This window comes from Orycteropus afer, unplaced genomic scaffold (assembly GCF_000298275.1).
Source record: "Orycteropus afer afer isolate SDZICR_OR568_19922 unplaced genomic scaffold, OryAfe1.0 scaffold00001, whole genome shotgun sequence".
Classification (NCBI taxonomy): Eukaryota; Metazoa; Chordata; class Mammalia; order Tubulidentata; family Orycteropodidae; genus Orycteropus; species Orycteropus afer.
In genome coordinates this window covers 20085045-20097360 of record NW_006921588.1, presented here as the reverse complement: position 1 = coordinate 20097360, position 12316 = coordinate 20085045, and the positions used below count along the sequence as shown (strand labels likewise).

Here is a 12316-nt window from a genome sequence, read left to right as displayed (position 1 = left end):
CTCTTAAATTCTGATACATACCAACAGGGTTTTGAGCCATTATAGGTCTTGAAGCTTCACTGGCTTTGCTAACACCTGCTGCATTGAGTGCATAAGTTCTGAACTGATACTCCAGTCCTTCTACTAAACCAGTAACTTTGTAGTTGCACTCTAAGCATGGCACTTTGTTTTCTTTCACCCAAAGAATAGTGTTTCGTTCTTTCTTCTCAACCCAATAGCCAATGATTTTACTGCCACCATCATGGTATGGCTCTTCCCAACGAATAGACATAGCAGTGGCAGACACGTAGTAGACTTCAGGTCTGGTAGGAGCACTTGGTGGAACTAAACATAAAGAAAGATATCAAATGAAAATATATTTTTGTATAATTCAGAGGAAATGTATTCAGAGGAAATAATAGAGAATTTGCAATATGATTTTCATTTCTCTTACCAAATGGATGCTCAGCAACTATTGGTGCTGATTCCACAGGCTTGCTGACACCAAATCTGTTCTCTGAACTGACACGGAAAGAATATTCCATGTATTTTGTGAGATGAGTGACTTTAATCTGGGTGCGCTTGACACTGGAATTGATGAGCTGCCAAGATGTTTTACCAGACTCACGCTTTTCAACTATGTAATTAGTAATGTCAGTGCCTCCATCGTCTTTAGGTTCAGCCCATGACAGTACACATGATTCAGCTGAGACAGATGAGACCTCAATGGGGCCAGTTACTGGACCTGGCCTTCCAATGACCACAACTGTGATGGTGAATGTTTTAACACCAGCTGTATTTTCCAGGGTCAAGAAGTATCTGCCAGAATCACCTCTCATGCTATCCTTTATGGACAGAGTAGTTCTCTCTTTTGTTGTTGTGATACTCACTCGATCCGTCTCCTTGAGTCTCATTTCCTCAAGTTTCCATGTTACTTTGGGGGGAGGACGACCACTAATTGGCACATCAATGGTAAAAGTGCTTCCTGCTTTGCAAGTTATGAGCTGATTGGTAATTCCAGTGAGATCAGCAGTGGGTTCGATTTGAGGCTCCTTGATGATGACTGAAGAGAAGGCTTCTCTGGGTTCACTGTAGCCAGCATCATTCTTGGCCTTCACACGGAATTCATATTCGGTGTTCTCAACAAGACGCTCCACTGTGAAAGTCAGCTGCTTGGTGTGACCAGCTTCAACCCAGAAGTCAGATCCCTTTTGTCTCATTTCGAGCAGGTAGTCAGTTATCCGGCTACCTCCATCATGTTCAGGTTTAAGCCAAGCTAAGACCACGGAGGATTTGCTTGTGTCAACAATGTCAAGTCTCCTAGGTGGGGCAGGCTGTTCTGTGGCTACAATTGGTTCTGGCATTTCATAAGGTTCACCAACACCATACTCATTTTCTGCAGAAACTCGGAAATAGTATGGAACACCGTCTGCCAGGTCACTGACCTTGAGGATCTGACGAGTGCATTTTTCACTGACCACCTGCCAGCTCCGGCGACTTGCTTCTCGCTTCTCTACCACATAGTGATGGATTCGGGCACCACCATCAAGGAGAGGGGCATCCCACATCAATGTAAGAGATCCCCGGGTCACATCCTTGAAGGTAATAGGGCCAGGTGGGCCTGGAGAGTCTAGCACCTTTACGGTAAATGTGATTGACTTACTACCACTGTTGTTTTCCACAGTAAAAGTGTATTTCCCAGCATCATTTCTGTTGCAGTTTTCCACAGTGAGGGTGCTGAAGGAATCTGTTGTATGGATGTCAGCACGAATGCTAAGATTAGAGTCCAATTTGCTCCACACAGCTGTAGGAGCAGGTCTACCCCTGTAGGCAATAAAGAGGCGAATACTGGCCCCAGCTCTAACAACATGAGTCTGCTTGAAGTTTGCATCAATGTCTAACTCAGGAGCTGTTAATCGGTCAATTGCTTTGATTGTGCCAGTCACTTCACAGCTGTCTCCTTTTCCAGCACCATTGACAGCACTAACCCGGAATTTGTATTCTTCACCTGCTTGTAAATCAGTGACAGTATATCTTGTTTTCACACATGCCTCTGCATTCACCTTGTGCCAATCTCCCAGGTCAGCTTTGCACATTTCAATAATATACCCAATTATTTCCATGCCACCATCAAACACTGGCTTGGACCATTCTAAGCTCACAGTTGTCTTTGATGTGTCTGTTACTTTGACCACAGCAGGAGCACCTGGTGGATTAACTGGCTCTCTACATTTAATTAGTCTTGAGATACCACTTGCAGGTCCTATTCCTGCAGCATTTTCAGCCATGACATGGAATTCATATTCATTGCCTTCCATCAGACCCGTGACTTTGAATCGTGTCTCAGCAATTGGTCGTTTGCTGATCACTTTTACCCATCGGGTGCTTTTCTTTTCTCTCCTCTCAAGGATATAATGTTGAATTTCATTGCCACCATCAGATTCTGGTCTAGCCCATGTGAGGGTAATACTATTGCCTGTTACATTGCTAGGTTCTGGAATGCCAGGGGCATCAGGAACAGCTGTAAAATGAAAAAAAAAAAAAGTGAGACACATTTGCTTGGAAAGCTAATCTTATGATACAGTACCACTGAGTAAAAATGGATACTTACTGTATTGTATCTGAGCAACCACTGGGTCAGACTCAAGGGGCCTGCCAACACCAAACTTATTAACTGCAGAAACACGGAATTGGTATTCATTGCCATTTATTAGTTTAATGGCAGTGTAACTGTGGGCTTCACATCCATCCTCTATTAGTGCCCAAGCCAGTCTGCTGGTCTCCCGTTTTTCAATGACATAGTGAGTTATAGGTGCACAGCCATCATTCAGTGGAGCATCCCACCACAGTGTCATCTTCTCACCAGTAATGTTGGTAAATCTAATTGGTCCAACTACTTTTCCTGGTGTATCTATAATGAAAAAGTCCAAGAGTTAGTTTCTTTTTTCTTCGTCCACAAAAACAAAACTAGCCATTTCTCTAATCTAAATCCCATAAATTCTAAGAGTAAGAAGATATTTTAAAAGTACCTTGTACTTTTACTTTTATTTCTGCTTTTGTGGAGCCAGAAACATTTTTGGCTTCAACTGTATATACACCACGATGGTCCCGAGAAGCATCTCTAACGAAGAGACTGGTGGATCCAAGGACATCAGTAATCTCCATATTCATCTTCTTTTCAATTTCTATTCCATCTTTGAACCACGTTACTCGAGGTACTGGCCGTCCTTGTACCAAAGCTTTAATTCTAAGGCTTTCACCAGACTTAATAGTGAGACCATCGAAATACTCGGGGCCAAACTCTACTATTGGTGCAACTATAAAGGAATAGAAATACTATGTGTTAGTTTGGTTTAGTGGTGGTGGTTGTTGTTTTGTGCCGTCGACTCACAGCGACCCCTCCTTGGGTTTCTGAGGCAGTATCACTATGGAAGTAGATTGCCCTATCTTCCTTCCGAGGAGTGGCTGGTGGTTTAGTGGAGACAGCCTTAAATACATTTTTAATTAGCACTAGATCATAAAGCCTGGAGAGTAATGACTTACATTGTGCTACCAAAAGCTATTTTAAAATTAGATTGGCAGTTGAGAATTTAGACTGTGGGTTAAACATTTGCATATTATTAGATTATCTCTTTTTTTACGTCTGTCATGTTATTAATCTTATAATACTATTTGTAAACAGAAAAGAAATATCGACAGACCATTTTCTTCCTATTATTGCTTAATACTCAAATAAGTTCCCGTAAGAGGTCATCAGCGGGACTCAAGCAGGTGATGACTGTGCTATTGGATGCATGTTGTATTTTTTAATCATATCAATAAAAATAGATGACTATTCTTGAGAGCCTTTTCTTTTTCTATTTAAAATGAGTGAAATTGCAAAGCTGAAAACTCATTTCCACCTGCCTACTGTTTATATGGGAATGGGTTGAAATAAAGAATTGAAGTCAATTATGTTGTCTCTAATTTATCCATATAGTAAACTTGGACATTCTGCTTGAAATTGATGTTTTTGTTTCCATTTTACAGACCAGAGGCCAAATGTATTTTTTTTTTAAAGTGTGAATGGTTTTAGTTACATTGCAAATAAGTTCTAAATGCTTACTTACCATTTTCATCTCTTGTCATAATAATGCCTGAAGACTGAGAGGGTGGGCTTATAGTCCCAACAGCATTTCTTGCAATTATTCTGAATTCAAATCGATCCCCAGGACTCAGTCCTGTAACTGTGTACTGACATTCACTGACGTCAGTGAAGTTGCACCTAACCCATCGATCATCCCCTTGGCGTTTCTCAATGCTGTAGGCTACAATCTTACTGCCTCCATCACGCAGTGGTGGGTTCCATTTAAGTGTGATGGTTTCCCGGGTAACATCAATGTAGTCAGGCGTACCAGGTGGGTCTAAAAAAATCATATAGAGGTTAAATCCATCATTATTTCTGTAACTATTCTTAATCAATCATCAATGGAAGAGAAAGAAAACAAAAGATAACCCCCCAAATTCATTTTAGCCATTCATTTCAACTTTGTTTCATAAAATCTTTAAAAAGAACGTTAAATTACTTTATTAGACTGATTTAGAACTAAATCACTTGCTTTTATTTTTACTCTAGTCACAAGAAGATATGTGAGAAGGTAATCGTGGAAGAAAAGCAGTGTTTGTTACTAGCACAGCTAGGCGCTCTGGTGGCACACAATTAATTGCTGAATTAAATATACTTGAATAATAGCCAATCACTTACCTACTGGAGAAACAGCTAATGTAAATTTACTTGGGTCACTAGGTGAGCTTAGGCCAGCAGAATTTTCAGCAAATACACGGAACTGGTAATCCAGGCCTTCCATGAGTCCAGTAACTCTATATTCTCTTCCAGATATTGGTGATGTATTAACCCTCTGCCAGAGGATGCTATTTCTTTCTTTCTTTTCAACATGGAATCCTGTAACTTCTGAGCCACCATCATAAACCGGAGCATCCCAAGTGAGTGACATACCATCAGAAGTCACGTTGTATACAACTGGCTTTCCTGGGGAACCAGGAATCCTGAACTGGTGCTTTGCCACAATAATATTTGAGACAAGTGGTTGGCTGACTCCATATCTGTTTTCCGCCCTAACTCTAAACTGATATTCAGCGTCTTTGACTAGATTAGGAACTTTGAAATTTGTCCTGGCAACGCTTGAACACACCATCTTCCAATTAGTTTGTGAAGCTTCCCGCTTCTCAATGCTGTAGCAAGTAATTTCTCCTCCTCCATCATCTTCGGGCACATCCCAGGACATGATGACACTGTCAGCCTTGATTTCATCAAATCGAATAGGCCCTTTAGGCTTTGATGGTGGGCCAAGTGTGATGACTGTAATGGGAAATGAGTTTCTGCAAACTGCATTATCAAGAATAACGGTGTATTTCCCTCCATGCTCCTTCCGGGCATTCTTGATACTGAAAGTGATTTTGTTTTCAGTTTTGCTGAAACGAACTTGTTCACTTTCTTTCAATGGCAATCCATCTTTCAGCCAACTAATAGATGGTTTGGGCTTTCCTTTGTAAGGTAACTCAAGGTGTACATTGTGCCCAATTCTTACAGTGACTTGTGCCCCAGGGATTTCTGACAGGTCAACCTCAGGTGTAATGACAAGTTCTTTCACTGTAATTGGCCCAATAGTGACAGGTTCACTCAGTCCTTTCTCATTTTTGGCAAATACTCTGAATTCCAGGACTGACAGTTCTTTAAGTTGGCTGACTTCAATTTCACATGTCTTACTTATGCCAGCATGTGACCATGTTTGTTCTCCTTTACCTTTCCTTTCTACCACATAATCTGTGATGATGCTACCACCATCAAAGTCAGGTTTGGTCCAGTTCAGGGTAACAGATGTCTTTGTTGAATCTTTCATTGAGAGATCTCGTATAGGAGCTGGTACTTCGGCAGCCTTCACCGGCTCTGTAGTTTCACAGGGCTCCCCGATTCCTATTTCGTTTTCTGCGAGAACTCTGAAGAAGAATGGAGTTTTCTCTGACAGATCTGTTACCTTAAGAGATGTACTGGAACATTTGTGTGACACGACAGACCATGTCCTCTTGGTGGCATCTCTCTTTTCAATGACGTAATTAATTATGGGAGATCCTCCATCAATGAGAGGAGGCTCCCAGAACAAAGTGACTGTGCCTTGAGAGACGTGTTTGAGTTGTAGTTTCTGGCAGGCTGCTGGCGTATCAAGCACTTTAACATTCACAGTTGAAGACTTTGGTTGGCCAACTCCATTTTCTATCGTGAGAATATATTTTCCTGTATCATCGCGAGTAACTTGAGGAATAATGAGTAATGAAGATGAGTCAGTGTTTTGTATGTTGTATCTGGTATCACTGCCGAGATTCTTCTCATCTTTTCTCCATATGACAGTAGGTGGAGGTCTCCCTTTAAAGGGAATCAACACTTGCACATCTTCACCGGCTTTGGCTATAATAGAGGTTCTGAGAGCCACATCTAGGTCAATCTCTGCTTCCTCTGTAGACATAAAATGGACATACATGATGAATTTTAAGAGCAAGAAAGCAGTAATTTTCTGGAAATACTTTAATAAAAAATGAAATCACAGCCAAACTAGTAGGTACATACCAAGTATATCTTTAGCTTGTGCAGGTTCTGTCATTTCTATAGGTTCTCCTTGTCCAGCACAGTTTACAGCAGATACCTTGAAATAGTAATTGACTCCAGGTTTCAGATTAGATACCACATATTCTGTAGTTCTGACCTCTCCTTTGGCAGAGACGACGGTCCATTCCTCCTCCTCTCCTTGTCTCATTTCAACAACATACCCAGTAACAGCACTGCCTCCATCGTAGACAGGTTTACTCCAGCCAACAGTGATGGATGATTTAGTTGAATCTGCAATTCTTATCTTTGCTGGTGGGCCTGGAGGATCTGGAATGGTCGTTTACAACAGAGGAGTTACTTAATTATATACAATTGAGCCATACAAAAGAAGACAGGTGAAGCTGCTGCATTGGTAAGTACTTACCAATAGGATCAGCAGCTTTGTAAAAGTCGGATGGTTCAGAAAATGGACCCAGACCAGCAGCATTTACAGCACACACTCGGTATTGATATTCACTGTTTTCTGTGAGTCCTGTTACTTTCTGCCTGGTGTCACGGATAGTCTCCTTTAGTACTTTAAACCATCCTAGACTCTTTTTGTCTCGTTTTTCGAGGAAATAACCGCTTACTTCACTACCACCATCTACGACTGGCCTGCTCCAGACAACAGTCATTGCATTCTTGGTTATCTTTGTCACCTCTGGCATGCTGGGTGGTCCAGGTGTAACTATTTAGAAAGGAAAAGGAAAATAAGTTCAAGGACTCAAACATTTCTGACAAATTCTACATTTCAATCTTCAAATCCTATGGATTCATATTAATTTCATTTATTATACTTTTTGTGAAAAGGGTGGTAATGTGAGGAGGTATAATGCAAAAGGAAATCATTCTAACACAATATATTCACAGGCTAGAAGGATAGTTTATTTAATTTTAATTTTTTTTCATGTGTTTGTCTTCATTTTTCTAATAAAATCACATCTCACCAAATGCATTCTTTGCTATAACTGGATCAGATTCCAGTGGCTCGCCAATTCCATATTTGTTCACAGCTCGAACTCGGAAGATGTATTCATTTCCTTTGATAATTTTGGTGGTTGTAATGATACACTCTTCCAAATTTTCAGACACCATAGACCACACTACACGGCTTGTCTCACGCTTTTCCACAATGAAGTGAGTGATTTTGGCACCACCATCATCTGTTGGAGGTCGCCAGAAAAGGGTTATCTTTTCAGCAGTAACGGTCTTAAATTCAATCGGTCCACCTGGAGGTCCTGGTTTGTCTGTCATTGGAAGAACAAAACAGTATGTTAGTATTTTTTAAAGGCTACTGATTTAAAGTTACTAAGCTCCAGGCAAGCAAAATATGATGTTGGCCTGTATTTGGCACCCACCAAGGATCTGTACTCTGATGGTAGCTGAGGCTGAGCCCATGGCATTCCTTAGTTTTAATTCATAGATTCCACTATTAAGACGATTAGCATCTTTGATGAGTATAGAAGCTAGGTCAGTGGTATTTTCAACACACACCAGTGCATTGGTTTGTAACTCTTTATTATCTTTATACCACTCAATTGTAGGCTCAGGTTTTCCAGAAATGCCAGCTCTGAGTTTTACAGATGTGCCTGCTCTGTATTTGACAACTTCTGTATATTCTAGAGGCAAATCAATTACAGGTCCACCTGTAAGACAAACAGATAAGAAATATTTAGAAGATAAGAGTGAAAAAAATAATTTCAACAGTTTCCAAATAAGGTCACCGGTCCTTATGTAAAAAATACTCTCTCTCTCTCTCTCCCTCACACAACACTTATAATCCTATTAATCTATTATTTAAAAAACTAAAATTTTACAAGCCACTCCTCTGTCCTAGATGTAGATGAAAGATTGTGAGCAAGCTCTATCCCAATGACCCGTTAATTGCACTAAAACCTAAGTGCCTTTTAAATGTATCTTTAAGTCTTTTAGCTGATTTATTTAAATGTTGAAATGGGATACATTAGTGAGAACATGGCTGAAGAAGCTACATTTTACATTTCCTTTCACTCCAGGCTCTCATTCCTCTTCTACCTATCTCCTGTTCTTTTTTTTTTTCCCTTACCTTCAGATATTCAAGTTTGGGCAGTTCACATCAGACCCTTGAAGTCTGAATTCTCTACTCACAGACCTACCTGCTCACAGGACAGGTTTTCTGCCAAGCTGCTTAGCACTTTTGAGAAACAAAATTAAGTTGACTTGGTTTATAGTCTCACAAATACTAATGATCTGATTGATGTCTATAAAGCCTGATTCATAAAGAGCAGCCTTGGGATTATCAGCATGAGGATGGGGGTGGATAGTTTTGCCTAGACACTGTAGTGGCTCACTTTCTTCCTTGAAAATGAAGAGCATTTAGAAAAAGTATCATAGGGCACCTAACTCATGTGAAATTGTAATTTTGAAACCACTGTTGAGTTGAATGCACCAATCATTTTCCACAGTGGCCAATTATGTATATTTTGGACCAACAGTAATGTAGTCTATGGCAGTGTCTAGACTGTCTGCTTGAGTTTGAATACTCACTCCCTCATTAATGAGTGTTTGACCTTGGGGGAAAGTTCCATAAATTCTCTAAACTTCTGTTGATCTTATTAAAATAGGGCTGCGTTTAGGGCTGTTAAAACTAAGAGAGAAAAGCCATGAAAAGTACCCAGTAATCAGCTACTACTAATGTTATCATCTTCAAAGTCTCTGTTTAGGCTTTCATTTACTTAACAGGAATATTTCCTGGGCTCTCAAACATAATTTTAATTATTGACTGTGATAACTTAAAATGGAAGCATGAAAACACCAGCTCATGATCAAAAAATCATGAAAGGTTAAATTGGTTATATACCCTGTTGTCTATATCTCTCATTTTACAGGTTAAGTCAAGAGGCCCAGAGAGGTTAAGGAATTGGCCTAAGACTCACAGCTAGGTCCTAATTTCTCCACCCTCCCCCCCCCCAAAAAAAAAATCTAACTAGGCATATTGTAAAAATTATTCTATATATTAGAACAAGAAAAAGTATGGAAAAATATTGAGTTAAATTGCTATTGGTATTTAAAATAAAAAAAATGCTTACCATAAGAATCGATGCACGTGATGGGGCCTACAATTTCAGATGGATTGCTGATGGAACCAACAGCATTCCTAGCAAAAACACGGAATTCATACTGGGAATTCTGAGTCAAGCCAGAGACGGTGAATAGAGTCTCAACGACATTGGTGAAGCTGGCCTTGGTCCATCTGCCATCTGGAAGGTCACGTCTCTCAACAATGTAACCTGTAATTTTGCTTCCTCCATCAAAAGCTGGTTGTTGCCATGAAAGGCTGACAGAGTTCTTTGAGATATCAGTGACACGAACATTTCTTGGGGGTTCTGTAGTAATAAGAGAAAGCAGGTTAGAGGCACTTATGTCAATATTATCTTGCTTTGCAGAAATAAGATTTGCATTTTTAAGCAGTCAGACCATCATTCTTATGACAAATACATACCACAGGCATCAATGGCTAGGACTGGTTCAGAAGGATGGCTGGGTTTTCCAACACCAGCAGCATTTTCTGCGTACACCCTGAATTCATAAATAAGTCCAGCACTGATTGTAGTAACTTTGAAGTGAGTTGTACGGATGACCAATTTGTTGGCTTTTTGCCATAAAATACTGTTTCTGTCTTTCATTTCCAAGTGATAGCCTAGGACTGCACTGCCTCCATTGGACACTGGTTCGTGCCAGCCCACAGTGATACTTTCTCGAGTAACATTGGTAACCCATGGTGTGGATGGTGGTCCAGGTGTTGCTACAAAAGAGATAAATCCCATAGGTTAATATGAACATTTATGCTAAAGGAAAATACAGGATCTTTGAAAAGTTTGACAACTTACTATATGGTAGTTTGACAGTCACACAAGCTGAATCTATGTGATCGCTGATGCCAAAGCGGTTTTCTGCCTTGATACGGAATTGGTATTCTTCTCCTGTGGTCAGTTTCATGACTTTAATCGTATTTCTTGCAACTGTGGCAGACACTTCAGTCCATACTGTGGTACTTGTTTCTCTCTTGAGTACAATGTAATTGGTAACTTGACTTCCACCATCATAATTAGGTGGCTCCCATTTGAGCATCACACTTTCTTCAGTTACGTCACTAATAACAACAGGACCAGTTGGAGGACCAGGCCTGTCCAGCACAACGATGTTAATGAAGGTTTTGGTTGTTCCACTGGAGTTGGCAGCAGTGATCTCATACTTTCCAGCATCAGCAGCAACACTTTCTTTGAGATTAATGGTGAGATTCTCAGCAGTAATTTCAGTATTAAATCTCATAGTGGCTTTCAGTGGGACACCATCTCTTGATAAGGTCACTTTGGGCAGTGGTTTTCCAGAAAGCGGAATGTCAACTTTAAGGTTTGAACCAGCTCTAACATAGACAGTGTGACTTGGGAAATTCTTCATATCAATTTCAGGTGGTTCTGAAAGATAAAGTATGTCAAATGAAAGGAAATGTGAGTTTCTAAAAATTAACTTAAGACAATGCAAATAATTTCCAATTTTGCTACTACATAAAATTAGACATACCCAGTTGCTCCTTAACAAGAACAGGAAGCAGAAGCTCTCTTGGGTCACTCAGACCAGCTTGATTTTCAGCAAACACCCGGAAAAAGTATTCATGATTCTCCCTCAGACCAGAAACAACATGACGGGTTGCCTTTACCACTGCACATTTAACCCAGTTTTTCTGTCCTTTTTCTAGGGCTTCAACAACATAGTGTATAATTCTGCTTCCACCATCGTGTTCTGGTTTCAACCACATCAGGGAAACACTGTCTTTGGCTATACTTGTTACTCCAAGTTTTTCAGGTGGGCTTGGTTTTTCTAAGAAAAGAAAGCATCAAAACAGAACAAAGATTACTGCAACAACTTTTCAATATGTGCTCTTTTTGTGTTGTCAAAAGAAAAATGTTAAATAAAGGGCATACAATTACTGTGATTTGAGTCTTTCTAACTTTTCTTTTTTTTTTTTTTTTTTATTAGGATTTGGGTGAAGATTTACAGAGTAAATTCACTTTTCATACAGCAGTTCACATATACTTTGTCTCATGTCATTGACCAAAATTTACAATGCAGCAGCTCCCCTCCCACTTCCTCCCCATAGTTACCTCCTCCCAGTGTCCATCCCTTCATACTCTTCGAGAGGCCCATTGTCTGCCAACCCTGTATATGATCTTGGATACACTCTCCATTTAGACATACATAATTGTTTAGCTTGTTCACCCATCTATCCGTCCCTATACCCATGTTTGCTTTCATTGACAACTCAGTATTGTATTTACAAAGGGGTTCATATTTGTTGTTTGTACTGCCCATCTAACTTTTTATGTGAGCAAATTGGTTCTGAGCCAACCAAAGCTCCCCCAGGTTAAGTAAGGGTCATTACATGGTATGGCATTCAAATTCAATGTCTGATGACAGGATTATTTGATAAAATTAACCCCAGATTCATCATGGATTTAAAAAGGGGCATCAAGAACAATCTTGTAAGAGGCAAAAGCAAAACAATTATCATATAGCTTCTATACAATTATGTAGGCAGTCAAATTCAAGTACACTTAAATCCAACAGATATTATCCAATTTTAGCTATGTAAATTTCTACATGAATTTTTTTTTAGCAATGAAAAACTTTGAGATTTCATATTATGTGAACCAACTC

General features: G+C 39.9%; 1 protein-coding gene across 1 annotated transcript in view; it reads right to left on the bottom strand.

Annotated features, from left to right (window-relative positions):
• The window catches only part of TTN (titin), a 284216-nt gene that overhangs the window by 20152 nt on the left and 251748 nt on the right, over positions 1 to 12316 (bottom strand). Inside the window, 14 exon segments of the mRNA XM_042780925.1 lie at positions 22 to 324; positions 434 to 2500; positions 2591 to 2890; positions 3009 to 3296; positions 4089 to 4382; positions 4724 to 6490; positions 6602 to 6907; positions 7005 to 7307; positions 7567 to 7866; positions 7978 to 8265; positions 9688 to 9984; positions 10101 to 10403; positions 10489 to 11076; positions 11183 to 11479. Of these exon segments, the coding sequence (XP_042636859.1) occupies positions 22 to 324; positions 434 to 2500; positions 2591 to 2890; positions 3009 to 3296; positions 4089 to 4382; positions 4724 to 6490; positions 6602 to 6907; positions 7005 to 7307; positions 7567 to 7866; positions 7978 to 8265; positions 9688 to 9984; positions 10101 to 10403; positions 10489 to 11076; positions 11183 to 11479 (7701 nt within the window).